This window comes from Lepidochelys kempii, chromosome 22 (assembly GCF_965140285.1).
Source record: "Lepidochelys kempii isolate rLepKem1 chromosome 22, rLepKem1.hap1, whole genome shotgun sequence".
NCBI lineage: Eukaryota > Metazoa > Chordata > Testudines > Cheloniidae > Lepidochelys > Lepidochelys kempii.
The window spans coordinates 15,240,525-15,256,758 of NC_136401.1; the positions used below are offsets into that span (position 1 = coordinate 15,240,525).

The 16,234-nt window shown below is 42.6% G+C and overlaps 2 protein-coding genes across 9 annotated transcripts in view; one reads left to right on the forward strand and one right to left on the reverse strand.

The window, feature by feature from the left end:
- LOC140901775 (uncharacterized) overlaps positions 1–16,234 on the forward strand; it is a 259,709-nt gene that overhangs the window by 181,167 nt on the left and 62,308 nt on the right. The window lies entirely within an intron of this gene.
- SORL1 (sortilin related receptor 1) overlaps positions 10,408–16,234 on the reverse strand; it is a 105,876-nt gene continuing 100,049 nt past the window's right edge. For all 3 annotated transcript variants that reach the window (XM_073321245.2, XM_073321246.2, XM_073321244.2), the window contains exon 48: positions 10,408–15,354. In XM_073321245.2, coding sequence (XP_073177346.1) covers positions 15,284–15,354 — 71 coding nt within the window. In that variant the 3' untranslated portion in view covers positions 10,408–15,283. The remainder of the gene's footprint in view (positions 15,355–16,234) is intronic.

A 16,234-nucleotide genomic window follows, 5' to 3' on the forward strand; every position in this document is an offset into this window, starting at 1 on the left:
AAAAACCTTTAGAAATGGGTTCGTTAGCTATTAAATTCTGTCGGACTTTTCTTATTGACTTTGGGCCTTATTGCTACCCCTTTTCCCCCTTTGCTCACATTGAGTGGTTCCTTACTTATGTGAGTCACCCTGCTAATGCCAGCGGCACAGCTTGCATAGTAAGGGATCACTTAATGTGAGTAAGAGTGGCAGAACTGAGCCTTCTGTCTGCTCACGGGAAGATTTTATTCTCAGAAAGGAAATAATCCGATAACAAATTCTCCTTTCTGTGCGATGTCATCTCCTTTAGTGATAATCTGCGGGTTGAGATTTACAGCTGTGAAATAGAGCAGAATTTGGCCCCCCGGTTGCACCTGCTGATGGGCGACCGTGTACCTGCTTTGCATTTCTCCTTGATTGTTTCACACTTGGGCCCTGGATACAGACAGGAAGCGGGAGGGGTGTGAAGGAACCGGTGTGTAAAACGCGATGGATTCAGCATTTGATCCATCTGGCTAGAGATGAATTAGAGGATTTCACTCCCAGGCATTCAGACGAAAGGAACAAATAACGCCGAAGATTTTCTGAATGGTTCAGTACTTTTGAGATACATTGAGACTGCCCTGCAGACATCCAGGTCAAGCCAGAGTGGGTTTTCCCCCCCCCCCTTGTTTTAGGTTAGAGTAGTAAGAAGGGAAGATGGTTTCCACCCATGAGTTTAAAAGGAGAGTCAGGAATATTTCTCTGTCTAAAGGATCTATGATGCCTAGTAACTTGGTATCTCAGTTTCTAGGGATTGTAGAACAATTACTATTTATTTATATTGTGGTAGCACCTAGGAGCCCCTGTCATGGAGCAGGACCCCATTGTATTAGGTGCTGTACAAACACAGAAGAAAAAAATGGTCTCTGCCCTACACTGCCTACAATCTATGTTCTTCTCTGTGGAAGAAATCCAGTGGTTGTCATATGGGGTGAAATTCACTCCTGTGCAGAGGCCGAGCAAAAGGCCTAAGCCCTCAGCATAGGGGTCAGACCTCGCGTGAGTTCCCTCCACAGGGATGAATTCGTCTGTGGTGGATAGCCACTGTTTCTGATATTCTCCTGGCCAAGGTTCTCACTACTTGTGGCAGGTCAAACTAAAACAAAGGCTGTCTCTTCACGACAGAGACTGTACAGGCATAGCCGTGCCAGCATAACCCCATCGTGCAGATGTGCAGGACTTCTTCTGTTGGGGCAGGAGCGTATCTCCCCGTCACAGTCAGGACCTTGGCTTTTCATCTCAAATGACAGCTGGCACCTCCCAACAGCACACTGCTGGGGTAGTACCTCTGTACTGACTCACCAGGAAAAGTGTGACTTGTTCATCAGTTCTAAATGACACTCCCCAGTAATTCAGCTCTGTGTCCCCCAAAAACAACAACTGAGGCAGAAAAGATGAGTTCTGTATAATTCTGCAATACCCAGGCTAAGTTATTAAATACTTACTTTTTTTGTTACCTACAGTGACTGCACAATAATTAAGAAAACTAAGCTGGAATCTCACAAAGCAATTAATTAGACTATTAAAATATGCAGCCATATATAGAGTAGGATATGAAATACGCACAGCCAAAATTGGAGCCATTTCCTGGTTCATTAAATATGAGAAGAATTTGCACATTTCAGCCTATTATCTTATCCACAGATGCATACACACAGGGAATATTTCACACCTTTCATGGCTATTGTAAAAAAAAAAATTAAAAAGCCACAGACTTCAGTCTTTCTCAGATTTATAATGCGCAGTGGGTCTGGTGCAAGAGAACTGCACAGTGGGGCTGAGTAAAGTGTATGTACATGCTACAGACAGATAACTGTTTACTGTGGCGTTTGTGTCAGGTACTCGTTTCAGGATCTATCATTATGGGAGAGGAAGGATGGTTGTGTGGTTAAAGCTATCCTGGGAAGCAGTGACTCTGAAAAAGATGTAAGGGTTCTGGTGGCTAATCAGCTGAACATGAGCTCCCAGTGTGAGGCTGTGGCCAAAAGAACTAATGCGATCCTGGGATACATAAACAGGGGAATCTCAAGTGGGAGTAGGGAGATTATTGTACCTCTGTATTTGGCACTGGTGAGACCACTGCTGGAATCCTGTGTCTAGTTCTGGTGCCCAGGATTCAAAAAGGACATTGATAAATTGGAGAGCGTTCAAAGAAGAGCCACGAGAATGATTAAAGGTTTGCAAAACATGCCTTATGGGGAGAGATTCAAAAAGCTCAAACTATGTTGCTTAACAAACATAAGGTTAAGGGGTGACTTGATTACAGTGTATAAGTACCTACTTATGGGGAACAAATATTTAATACTCTCCAATCTAGCAGAGAAAGGTAAAATACAATCTAATGGCTAGAAGTTGAAGCTAGACCAATTCAGACTGGAAATAAGGTGTCAATTTTGGAAAGTGAGAGTAATTAACCATTGGAACAATTTACCAAGGGTTGTGGTGGATTCTCCACCAGTGACTATTTTAAAATCAGGATTAGAGGCTTTTCTAAAAGATGTGCTCAGGAAATTATTTTAGGGCCGTTCTCTGGCCTGTTATACAGGAAATCAGACTAGATGATCACAATGATCCCTTCTTGTTGTAGAATTTATGAAAAGTGCAGGATGAAGAGTCTTGCAAATGCTGGCTCTCCCCTGGCCTCTGCGATCTAGGGCCTGGTCTATTAAAACGTTCTGTCCTTGAGTTTCACCTCCCTCACAAGTGGGGATAGTAGCATTACTAGGGAGAAGCCTAGGCAGCAAACTCCTTTAAGATTTGTAAAGTGTATTAAGATGCATGGGAAGAAGAGTGGAAATGCCCAGATACTGCTGTGATGGTGACTGTTAATACTGGCATGTCCATGTTCCAAAAAAAAGATTTTCAGCTCTTTTATTGTAAAATGTATTTATTTGCAATTTGTCAGCCTTCTGCAATGGGCCAGATACCCTATCCTGCCACTCTTATTCACTGTATCCCCTTTGTCAGGTGAGTAACCCCACGAACATCCAGACAATTACCCACAAGAGTAGAAACGCTGGGCAAGTGAGGTTGGGAAGCTCAAACCCTAGAAATCTGGATGGGTTTGATTTTTGCTAAAAAAGCTTTTCTATTCATTTTTAAGCAAATGATCGGATTATGCTTATTGAACTACATTACAGATCATGCCCTCACAGTATCTTAGTAAGGAAAAACACCCAGGTCCTCAGGTGATCGATATTAGCATCAGAGATGACTTGTGTCTGCCGATAGTGGGGTGGGCAGAGTGAGGCCGGGCAGAGTGAGGCCAGCCAGATTCAGCAGTGTTTCTGAGCATGCTCAGTCCATACTCTAAATAAAGGACACTAAAGTAAGGGATGAAAAGAGATGTTTGCAAATTTCAAAAAAAAAAAAAAAAAAAATTAGGACTTACCTCTTCAAAGGTTTTACTGTTGGTTTTGGTTGCCTGACTTGAGATGCCTTGAAAGGGCTGAAAATCACGAAAAAGCTGACCCACGTAGAGTGCCCAAAATCATATGTTGTTACTTTAGTTCTGGGTAGACTGGCTCCATAGGTAACACGATGGGGAAAATTATGGAGAATGAGTCTTTCCCTAACTTCTGTGGGCTGTAGATCAGGCCCTAAAGTGCATATGGGAGACTGGATGATCCAGATGCTTGTTAACAGGATAGGGAAACTGTCACTTCTGACTTTGCAGAATCGTCTGAGGTTAGGTAATGCCTGAAAGTTGCTTTTACTTACTGGCCTCTGTATGTTTGGCCTATTGGGAAACAGGTCCATGCAAACATATGTTTATGGCAATGAAAACCACTACCAGGACTAGCTCTAATTATCCCCTTCTTGTTAGCAGCCCCCCTAGAGAGGCCAAGGACTGAATGGAGTTGAGGAACTGAGTTACCCTCTCGTCCTGAGAGGTCAGGAGAGAGGCTTGTTCACAGGGGAAGCTTACCCTGCTACCTCTCATGTTTACTTGTTCTGAGGATACGCAGGGGAGGTCAGTCTTCAGGGCTGTCAACGTGGCCTCTTTCACCAGTGGCCAAATTCACACGAAAGGTTTCAAAAGCAGCCTGGACTGGCAGGGTTGGATTCCATTTTACTCAGGACGTTTGATGGCCACCATTTAGATACCCGAAGGGATGAGAATAACCTCCTGTAGCATTTACATTCCTTTAGGGGGATAAGGAGGCGGCTGTATCAAAGCGTAACAGGAAAACATTACGAAAAGGCTGTAAAATCTCCTAAGTAGCTGGATGTGGAGTCAGACTCGAGAACATGGGCTAATCGTAAACGTGTAAGGCTAGGCATCAGGAGTCCTGGGTTCTGCTCCCAGCACTTCCTGTGACTTCCTGTGTGACCTTGGGCAAGTCACTTAACCTCTCTGTGCCTGAGCTGTTCTGTAAAATAGAGAGAATGCCTACCTCACAGGAGGGTTTGGAGGCATACTAGCTTGTAAAGGACTTTGAGATCCTTACCCAGAAGATGCCATGTACGTTGCAAAGGGTTATTTCCCTTAGTGTTTGGCAACAGAGGGCTGCAATGGAAGTCACAGTGCTCACCGGCCATGCTAAGCGATATTCTGGGGTGTCAGAAAGTGGAGTGATGCTGCTAGGGAAAAATCCCACGTGCCAGCACAAACTGGGAGAGTTCCACTGAGGCAGGGGAAGGGGGCACAAAGTGAAGAAACCCTCCGCTCACACACAGCACCTGTGGCCATCTCTGCGGCCTCTGGGCTACAGTGGCCGCAGCAGCTTCTGCAATCCTGCTGACTCTTCAGCTTCACTAACCCCATCTTCAGCTTTCCCCTGCCTGCCCCCAAGCCCACACACAGAGAATAACTTGCAGATCCCTTGCGTGGGGTTCCAGCCGTCCACTCCCCTATGCTGGCCCTGGAGTATGGACCCTGCACAACCACTGGGAAGGGAAGAAGGATTTACCCATACATGCTTGTGGGAGGCTGGGGAAGGGAAATAGCATCAACACCTGAAGCAGCTTAACGTGACACATTTCAGCGCGCCGGGATATAAATGCCAGAGGGGGCGGTTTCCAGTTGGCCGCACTCCTACCGTACATACAGAACCTCCAAGGCCATGTTGCTGCCTGACAGCAAACCGATGCTACTGTAAACACTAGAACAAAGGACAAGAACAAAAAAGAAGGGGAAGGAACAAGGAAAAGGGAGCGATGGGAATCCGATAAGCAGTGAAGGCTAAAACAATGTTGGGAAAACCTGAATTTGCTCAGCACCTATTCAGACCTCTGCCAAAGCTAGCGACTAACCTATTCCCAAGGCCGTTCAGGAAGCCGGGTGGTCTAGGGGATTTAGGTGTAAGGGTAGGTGCTGGGACTCCTCAGTTCTAATACCGGCTTTGCTGCTGGGGTGCTTTGTAGTCTCGCTATCCTTAGTGAAATTCACTCCTGTGCAAAAGGTCTACGCACCATTTAGTCCCTCAACAGAGGGTCATTTAAATCACCAGATACTGAATAATTTGGGTATTGTCAATGTATTAATGGTCAGACCGGAATGTGCCCTAGATTGTTAGAAGTTGAATGTTGAGCGGTATGCTGTTGGAAAGCCACAGATTGGCAGTACGAGCTCTGATTTTGACCTATGGGCACGCTGTGTGAATGGTTTCCATACAGCTTACGTAGTGGTTGAGAGTGGGGATCTGGGAGCCAAGATTCTCCCAGACTCTCAGCTCTACCACTCACTCGGACTTTGGTCTTGGACCTGTCACTTAAACGACTGCTAAAGCTGAGTCCGGATCCGGAGCCAAAGCATGGGGTCATGTTGCTCCATGCTTTTGTTCGACCCATGTATATAGTCGGAGAGGCCAGTTGTGGGAATTCCCGCACAAGTAAAGGGGTATTCAGACTAAGCCCATCTCTGCTTCTTAGTATCATTGATCGAGAGCTAACTGTAGGCTTTGCATCATCCAGATATAGAGGAAGATACGTTTCCTGCCCCAAGGTATTAAATCAGACTCAGGCAATAGAGTTCAGATACATACCATGTCATCTGAAGGACCAAATTTAGGCCTTGACAGGGTTATTTTTTATATCTTTCGTTATTGAAGAGGCCATGAGGAAGAACGTTAAGGAATCATTTGAATGGGGACATGCACATTGTTTGGTGCATAAAACTTTGTCTGAGTTTACCCATCTGCAAAGAATCAGTAAAATAATACTCCATCAACTAACCCAAAATGGCAGTTGTGAGGCTTAATTAAAATCTGCAAGTGCTTTGAGATCCTTAGTTTATAGGCTCTGTGTACAGTGAGTTATACAGGCAAACAAATGTACAATTTCTTGTATATTTGCTAGGATTTTACTTATTTGCAAGGCTCAAGTCAGTTAATACAACCCTAGAACGTACCTTCTTTATACAGAATATACACATTCTTCTGTCGGGGGAGAATTCCACTAGCTTTAATGATAATTTTGATATCTGTAATCTACGTAAGGCGCAAAAATCTTGAATAAGTCAATAATGTAGCACAAACAAAGACTATCTAAATTTATAGCACATGTGTAACTTTTTCAAGATTTTTTGCCTGATCCCCAGGAAATGTGGCACTGATTCTAATGGAATGGAAAACCGGGGGAGGTAAATTTAAAACCATGTACAAATAAAGGTAACCCCAGCAAAAGGCAAGCAAGTAGCAGTAGAATCACAACAAGCAGACAGTGCATGTTTTGTGTCCAACAATAGCAGCATGCGTGACTTGAAATGCTCTTTCCTTATAAACCAAAATGCCCACTGGTATGGCTTATTAACACTAATCTTCAAAGAGCCACCCAGTCCAGAGGTTCCTGGTTCAATACATAAATTCAGTTCCACTCTAGCAAGATTCATTTGTACAAAGTGCCATTGTTACTGATGACCATGGATTGACTGTATATGTGTGAATCTTTTATATTTCCCCTTCCGTGTGTGTGTGTGTGTCAACCTCTTATATTTCCCCTTCTGTGTGTGTGTGTGTGTGTGTGTCAACCTTTTATATTTCCCCTTCCACTTGCATAAGGAGTATCCAAAACCCCTCAGCAACATGCCTCTGATGTATAGTTTACATGTGACAATGCTGCATTTGAACTTGCACTGACTCGGCACAGAGCGGATTGGGTTAAATGGAGTATTACTATGCCAAGAGCTCATCTGGAACTAATAATTTTTGAGGCCACCAAAAGTGAAGAAAAGGAGAGAGAAGGGAAGGGGGAGAGGGGAAAGGTACCTAGTTTCAGTTTGGTTTTCTATAAAATAAGGCGTATGCTGCCATCTACTGGACATGTGCATTACTGTGCAGAGTACTAATTCTTCGTTTAATACTTCCAAAGGACTGGATCATACACAGAATTGATTATTCCCTCTCTAGCCTGTTTTGTTTTGGAAGTAGCCCACTCAGAGCTCTATATGCTCTTCCCAGTCACCAGCTCTGTATAAGCATAGTTGAAGTCAGGCTTGCTCTTCTCTAACTCCATTGTTGAGCATCCAGTGAGTCTGCTGCAAAGGGAATCGACCCATATTTCCACCTTAGCTCAGTTTTGTATTGCTGCCACTTGCTTAGGATTCACCCCCAGGGAACGAGCTTTGCCTTAAATTTGTTGACACGTTAGCAAAGCCCTAGGCTATTGCCTGCAAATGGCAGCAGCACAAATCGCACAACACAACCAGAGCTGAAGACACCACATCTGTCTCGTCTCGGAATGAGGGACTGATCCCACTCGTTAGCCCCACCTGCTGGAGTTGGCTCAGGCATTCCAGAGCTCGTCTGCCAAACCAGACAATAAATGTGGTCTATTTATTTACAGTGACTGGAACCTAACAAGTCCTTGGCATATTCTCCAAGGTCAAGGCATTTCAGTCACTTTTCCAATTTCTTTTCACTTTCCTCACCCTTGGTTGCCTGATATTCTTCGTGCTTATTCTCCCAGAAGACCTGTGCTTGCAACACATAGCTCGCAGCCAATTGCCGGTGCTCAGGGCAAGGTTACGTAAGTGTATGGGGAAAGCAATGCTGTGTATTCAGCTAGATGAGCCAAACTATCCTGTCATCCTATCAGCTCAGAGGCTAGGTTGAAGAGGCCATTGTGCCTGACTATCTAGACAGATCAGCTCTGAGCTATGTAAAACTGTTGCTGAGCTGGGAATTACTTTCAAACAAATGGGCCTCCACTAGAGAGAGGCTGATTTTGAGATTAAGGAACAGGAGTGGGACTCGGGCCTCCAGCATTCTTTTCCTACTTCTCCCAATGGCTCCGTTTGACCTTGAGAAAGCCATTTCGCCTTTTGCTGCCTCAGTTTCCCATCCCTGAAATACACTGTCTGCCTGTGAGTGTCAGAGAATACCAGGGTGGGAAGGGACCTCAGGAGGTCATCTAGTCCAACCCCCTGCTCAAAGCAGGACCCATCCCCAACTAAATCACCCCAGCCAGGGCTTTGTCAAGCCAGGCCTTAAAATCCTCATGAGGCTCTTCTTATCAATGATCGTAAAGCACTTTGAGCTCTTTGGCTGGAAGATGCTGCCTCTGAGGTTAGCTCAGGTACATTTTGTAACATTAACCAGCAGTCCTGCCCAGACCTAGGTGTGAGCTACCAGCCCTTTTTCCTTGCCCCCCTCTGGCTCTGTGCTCCAGCTTCTTTCCTTGTGACTGATGTGGCCTCAGCTTGCCTGTGGTGTCTCTGGCTCCTGCCACCACCTAGGGGCCTCTTTTCAGTGTGACTCTGGTACAGTGGCTCCCCCTGCAAGCGCAAGCAGTTCAATCCTCTCTTTTTAGCACCACATGTTCAGTCCTAGGCACCTTGGCGGGAGAGTGCAAATCAGTGGCGCATCAGCTGGACTCGACACTGGACATTTTGGGGATGTGGGCTTGAGTTTATCTTCTCACATCCTAGAAGAGCCTGCGCCGTTTTTCTGGTGTCTCACGTTTGCCAGGTTGCGAGGTGTAAACCCAGAGTCAGGGTTTTGATTTTTAGAACCAATCTTTCGTCTCGCAGACCCTTTTCTTCCCACCGACAGTGACAACTGGGACAGTCAGAAGCTGCGTTCTCTTAATCTTAAAACCAAGCTCTAGTCCTGCTTTGGAGTTGTTTTTTCCACATATTTCCTGCCAAGAGGGGTTAACACAAACACTGGTGCCAGGGCAAAAGAAGCTTGGGCCACAGAGGGAAGGAACACATGAACCAGTTCTTCAGCTGTTGTCTTGATGGCAGAGTTCAACTGTTTCTTGAAATGCTACATGCCTGTCAGGAAATACTTTTGCAATTCTGGTTTTGCTCTGCTCACAGCTATCATGTTTAGTTTGCTGTGCTGGGCTCTGATGGGCATAATGGGATTATTATTTATTTTTATTGTGGTGGGAGTCCCGGCTGTGGGCCAAGACCCTATTGTGCTTGGTGCTGTATAAACACAGGACAAGAGGCCGTCCCTGCTCCAAAGAGCTTACAATGTAAGTATAGGACGAGCCAAAGGTGGAGACAGACAGATGGGAGCATAAGGAAAAAATAAGACACTCTGTACCTCAGTATCCTCATCTGTGAAATGGGAGTAACGAGACTGACTTGTAGGTCTTCTGATGAAAAGAGCTGGGTAATACATGTATTATGGTAATAAAAATACAATGTAAACACAGTCTGGAAATTAAACAGACGTCCAGGCCTCCAGCTATGAGATTTTCTGCCCTTATGTGTATATTGTTTCACCTTCTCATGTCCTCCTGCTATAGATGCTCACCTTCTTCATTTTGTCAGATAGAGTACAGTGGCCTTGTGGGGGAAAACAAGGAGAAAGCCAGTGGGTTAAGCTCCATGGGGCAGGACCACATCATCTCTGTTTGTACTGCACTTGGAACAATGGGGTACATGCATCACACAAACATGCACATATTACTGTATCACAGCTCATTATGGGTGAGATTCAGTGCTGTGCACCATATTTTAAGCCCCAAAGCAGCATTGTCAATCCCAAGAGTTCAAAAACTGTAAGTCAGGTTCCCCCCAAATCTTGAGATTGCCTTGAAAATCATGAGTTTTTGAGAAATTAATGAACGTTTTGTTCTTTAGAGGTCATATTTACAAGCTTATCTCTGTAACCACAAGGGCAAGAAACTTATTTTTTAAAGGAAAGCTGAGAATCTTATATAGTCACCTGACTCCAGGAATTGAGACTTTAAGGAAAACAAATACCATGAGCCTTGTGATTAAAACCATGAGTGTAGGCATCACTTCAGTGAGAACAGCTGGCATGTCACAGTGGGTCAATTTCAGACACTGTCATTGACAGCTCTGTTTACAAAATACATCCTTTAAATTAAAAAAAAAAAAGCAGTGTTCAGAAATAGCACTGGACACATTTTTATTGTACTCCAAAAAATAACTCAAGACACATGTAGAATAGATTTTTTTAACATCCGTTTTCTTGACTCAGTTAAGTTTTATTTATTCCGTGAAAAAAGTTTGACATTGAAAGACAAAAAAAACCTTCAAAATTGTGCAATGAGTTACTAAAATCTGCAGCAGAAATCATTAAGCAATTGAAATGATAAATGTCTAAACGTCACTTTAAGAGCTTACAGAGGTGAAGCTAATGCTGATGAGAGTGGTTTAGACTGGTTGCCTATACTGGATGCTGAAAGTTTAGAATGATCACTGTTTGTATATATATAAAAAACCCTTGAAGTTGGCACTATATGAAGACGCTTTCTGGATCCAAGGTTACTAATTCAATTACGACAGTCACATTCTGAAGTCCATTTGAAAGAGATGTGGAATTTGTATAGGAAAATATTGTTCTTGTCTTTCTTGAATACAGTTTCTAAAGTTGTACTGACAAATCAGCTAAATCTTTCATTAAATCTTTTGAGGTCCCTTAAACAGATAAAAAACATGCTGATTCTCTGTGGCACAAGGCTGTACTGTTTTGGGAAGAGAATGTTTTGCATCCTAGAGACTGACGCCCCTTTGTCCACAGAGCATGTGATCAGTGGTAGAGCAAGCTACACTTGCCTCGCCAATGTTACTTCACACCAGCCCTGGAGAGACCATCTCTAGGTCTGAGAAGAAAGTTCAGTCTCCATGACTCCTGGCCATATAGTTTTGGATTCTCTGAGTCTGGAAACAACTTTACTAATTAGTGCTGTGTTGTAGATAGGTTTTAATGTTGTGGCTACCTGTCTACTGAGAAATGGACAGAGATCTTCCAACTCATTTACCAAATACTGATTTGTGCTGGATTCAGTCTAGTGACCTGGAAGTGAAAATTCCATTAACTGGTAGTACCATTCTACAAGAAAGCCAAGAAAAGTAAATATGGGTTTTGGTAGTCAGGATTTTCGTGATCCTACATATATAATAGTTTTGATCTCTGACTGCTAATCATGTGTGAGTTCTACATGCAGAATGTATACTTCAGTTAGTGGGGGTGCTACGTGTGAAATCAGTGTAGCACTTTCAGTAGAGAGCTGAGTGTAGATCACCATTTTATGGATCAGGCTTTTGCTATACAGCGAACTGAAGTAATTTGTTCACGGTGAAGGGAAAAACCAGATCTGGTTTCATTTTCCTGAAGGGGCCCCCAGATTTCAAGTTTAGGAAATGGTACCTCCATGTATATTCACCATATAAGATCAAAAACCAAAGGGCCAACACAGTTAAAAGTTGTTGTCTTTCGTTCAAATGGACTTAAGAATGCAGGCTTGCTTCTAATGTGTGTCGTGAACAATAAAACAGACTCAAATGTTAAATAACTGGAAGAGTCACCATAACGGAGGGTACAACTAACAGCCTTTTAGCTGAAGTATTCAATAGTTTTGTTTTGTTACAGTAGGAAAAACCCAGTCACCTCCCAACATTTAGGGTAACAATTCGCTTCACATTTCATAAAGCTACTGAAACAAAACAAGAACAAAATCTGGATCTGGATCGTGTGTACTGTATTTACAACAACCCCCGCCCATATCTGTGAACAAGATTCTGTGCTTCAAAAGTTCATAAAAAATATAGAATTTTTCCATAACTGCATCGATCTTGCTCATGCTCCCTGGAACTTATAATTTTCTATTTATATAAAATACACTAGCCCTGTAAGGCTGCTTTGCCAACAGCACAGTGGTTATTTTTGCTGAAAGGGAAAGTTTTGAGGGTTGAGGATGTCTCTCCATTACAGCACTATTCACACAAGGTGAAATTCACCCCAGGAGAACTTGCACAAGGTCTATGACCTGCTTAAGTGCCATTTAAACCCTTCAGCGAGCAAAAGCAATGCTCAGGCAAATGTGCAGACCCAATGCACTGAGCTTTATTCCACCCACATTGCATTAACTGAGGCACTGTTAACCAGGAGTATTTTTCATTTGCAACCAAGTGTTTCAAACTGGAAACAGTCTATGTTTTGTACAGCTGAGAAGTGAATGCAGTGACACCGGTCTGAGTGACCAGCAATGATCAGTCACCCAAGCTGAAGTAGGTCTTTAACTTCAAAAGTTTGAAAACATCATACTGAGGAACTGTCATAGCGTATTTAAGTGGCCATGAGGTTAGTTATTGGAGTTGGTCCTTAGTGTGTGTTTCCCTATATAGGAACAAAAGGCAATAGGCCAAATTCTGCTTGCCTTACTCAGGTGAGTAGTTCCACTGAAGTCAATGGGACTGCTTAGGTGAGTAAAGCACACAGGATTTGACCAATATCAGTGTTCTATAGACCCCACCCCCCCTTCTGAGATACTCTTATTCTAATTTTTGTAGCGATTGTGCAGAAATATCTGTTTAATAAGAAATAATAACCACATCCCTAGGTTTTCTTTCTTTCTTTTGGCCATTTCCCCACTTTTCAAGTATTTGAATCATTCAGTAAATCTAGAAATTTGTCACTCAGGGTCAGATTTTTGATTTGGGTACACTAGTGTAAATCAGGAGTGATTTCATTTACACCAAAGTTTGCTGCTCAAAATTTGTATCTCAGAATAGCATCTGGCCCTCAAACCAAGTAAAGAAAAACACGTCACAACTCTACAAGCTTAAAATAAAGAAGCAGTGTCCACAAAAACCCATTCAATTCTGGTCCCCCGGAAAAAAAGAAAGAAAAAAGAACCAATTTGTCACTTGGGAATGACACTCTGTCAGTAGCTGAAAATATATTTAGTATTTGTTTAGTGTATTGAACCACACAGAACTTCTACAGTTTATACATTTTCTTATTTGAAATTAAATGAATCACTTGTTTATCTGAACATAGTTGACCCTTCTTTTTCTCACTCTATCCATAGGAAGACTGTAATTATATTTTCAAGTTACACAACAAAGATACTTTTGGTTAAAATATTTATATCATGACAAGATGGCACATTGTATTTTAGTGGTGTAGAGCTGATAGACTTTGCATATACCAAGTATGTATAGATGTGATCTGTGAACACTCACTTACATTATTTGCTCTCCAGCTGGCAAGAAGTTTTGACTCTGTGGTGGGATTCAAACTCTACTGTCACAAAAAAGCTAGACAATGGTACCAGACGTTTTTAACAGCTAACGTTTAGCTTTGTAGCCAATGGTGTGTCTACAGTAAGTGCATAACAGATAGTGATCTGTATATATGTTTTACTTCTGAAGTTGAAGCTAAAACCACAGCTACTTTTAGGAAAAAGCAATGAAGGAATATAGTATCCTTTTGTAACCTCAAATTAATTCAGATTTTCTAGCTTCGTAAGACTGCGGAAAACCTGCAATCAAAGCCCTTCCTCTAGTTTTAGGTAGCATGTCCCCATCCCAGCTGCCCATCAATATATTAGCATCTTAAAGAAGTGCCATAGAGGAAACACGTTTGTCTAATTGCATGTGACAGCATGGACTGAAATGTGTTTTTAAAGACAGTCAGTGGCCACATTTTCCTGTTAGTTTACAATTTTTGTCAATAATATATTTAACGAAAGGATCAGACTACAAGTGAAGGGCAAGGTTAGCAAATCCACTACTGTACATAACCCTAAAGCATTTAGGACAGTGCTGGTGATGCACAGAACTGCATAGACTGTAGGTTTGTGAGGCAGAAAGTAAGGGCCAGAACTGAAAACTTCGGGGCTTAGGGTAGTCATCTAAATCCATGGTAAGGGCCAGATCACTAACTTGTGTAAACTCACCCATGTGCATAAATATCTGCACAGTCTGGACCTTAATCCCCTAAATTAGACACTGATTCAGCAGTGTACTTAAGTATGTGCATAACTCTATGTACATGAGTGGTGACTTCCATGAGGGATATTTACGTGAATATTGGTAGGCACATACCTCAGTACTTTGACTGAATCAGGATCAAAAAGTGGCCTGATTGACTCTGTCCCTGAAGCTGGAGGGAGCTGTGGGTCCCCTTTCTGAAAATCAGGCCACTTACATTTTTAGGTCTTTAAACAGACCTCACTTTAGGCCCCCTGTCTGATTCAGTAAAGCACTGTACGTGCAAAAGTCCCAGTGAAATCAATGGGATTTCAATACATGCTTAAAGATAAGGAAGTGCTGAAGTAGGGATTGGTCCTGCTTTGAGCAGGGGGTTGGACTAGATAACCTCCTGAGGTCCCTTCCAACCTAATATTCTATGGTTCTATGAAGTGCTTTGCTGAATTGGGCCCCAATGTTTTAAAATTTTGACCCAGTTTTTTAATAATGGAGGGGGGGAATTAAAATTAACGATTTTTTTATTATTACTGCAGTAACAATGATTGTGATACCAAAAATCTACTGCAGGTCAAGATAAAGTGGCACACATTCTATCTACACAGTGTGTACAATGTCTGATGACTCTGAAAATCTGATCTAAAGCATATTTCCCAATAAATTAACACAACAAAAATACTTTCATATAAAACAAAGTCCAAAGGATTTTTTTAAAGTAAATGTAAAACCTTCAGGGACTATATTACTTGTCGCCTTCTCTCTCTCTCTCTCTCTCTATATATATATATATAATCTCCTGAATTTTTTAAAATAAATTTCTTATTGTCTTAGAAAAATAAAAAGAGTAGCCAATTTAGTCAACAGAAAACATCTCACAGACTTAAAAGCATGCCCAGCAAGCATAGCCTTGTAAGACTAAATTAATGTTAAAACAAAGCAATTCGGTTCTAAATCAACCTGGTCTGCAGTTCACAGTTGATTACTACAAAGTGTATTTTTTTAATTATTTTTTGGCCCATATAAAAATAATGTATTGCAACTCAAAGTGCATTTTTAAAATAAACCATCAACTATTTTTATCAAATGAAATATTTACACCATTTGGTTTACAGTCAGAAATGCGCTTCACGCGATGACCATGGGAACGTCATCTGAGAATCCAGTTATCATAGGGGCTTCGTCATCGTCGTCGTCTCCTGGAAAGTAAATGCAACGCTCTGTCACACAGCTACAGTAGTTTCATGCATTCTAAGACGAGAAGGGACCATTACATCATCTCGTCTGACCTCCTGCATAACCCAGGAGAAATGTAGGAGGGCAGGCTAAGCAAGCGCTCGACCGTTTGAGCCAATTTTCCCTCCCTAACTGAAGTAGCAGAGGACAATTTTTCGGTTCCAACACAGCAGTTTTTGCATGATTGGGAGATCTTGGAGTAAGAATAATAAAAACCATCTTATGTTTATGTCGGGCGTGATCCACCACATGGGATCAAACCCTACCAACAGACCTCAACTAGAACAAGAACAAATCCACAGAGACTCATCCCAGAACAGAAGTTAGGTGCCTGTTCTGCTCCCATTTAAGTTGATGGAAGTTCTACAGGAGTTGGATACAGCCTGATACACACACACACACGAATGTATTTGCCGTTGAAAATACAGCTGTCTCTGGGGTGGAGTTGGAACTGGGACAATTTTGGCTGAGGACACTAGAGTGAACTCGGATTCTTACAATGAGTGATCTGTAGTATCCTCTCACTACAGACATGAGACTAGATTCTCTGCTGGCTTCAGTGGAATTATGCTCGCAGAGAGTTTGTTCCAGAGGTTCTAAACCTTTGAAGTGCATGGGAATCTTGTCTCCAATGGGCATAGGGCGGAAACCCCAACACAGTAAGCTGCATGGAATTCTCAATTTATCTGACTCGGAAGGATGAAGCGGCTGAGTTGGGAGTTGAACCTGTGCTCCCATGTATCAAAAATGCCAAGAGATGGTAAATAAGAAGGGAGAAAAAGAATGAATCTGTCCACGCTCTGTACATCTTTCTTGGTCAGAGCTGTGCATGTGATGTGCCAT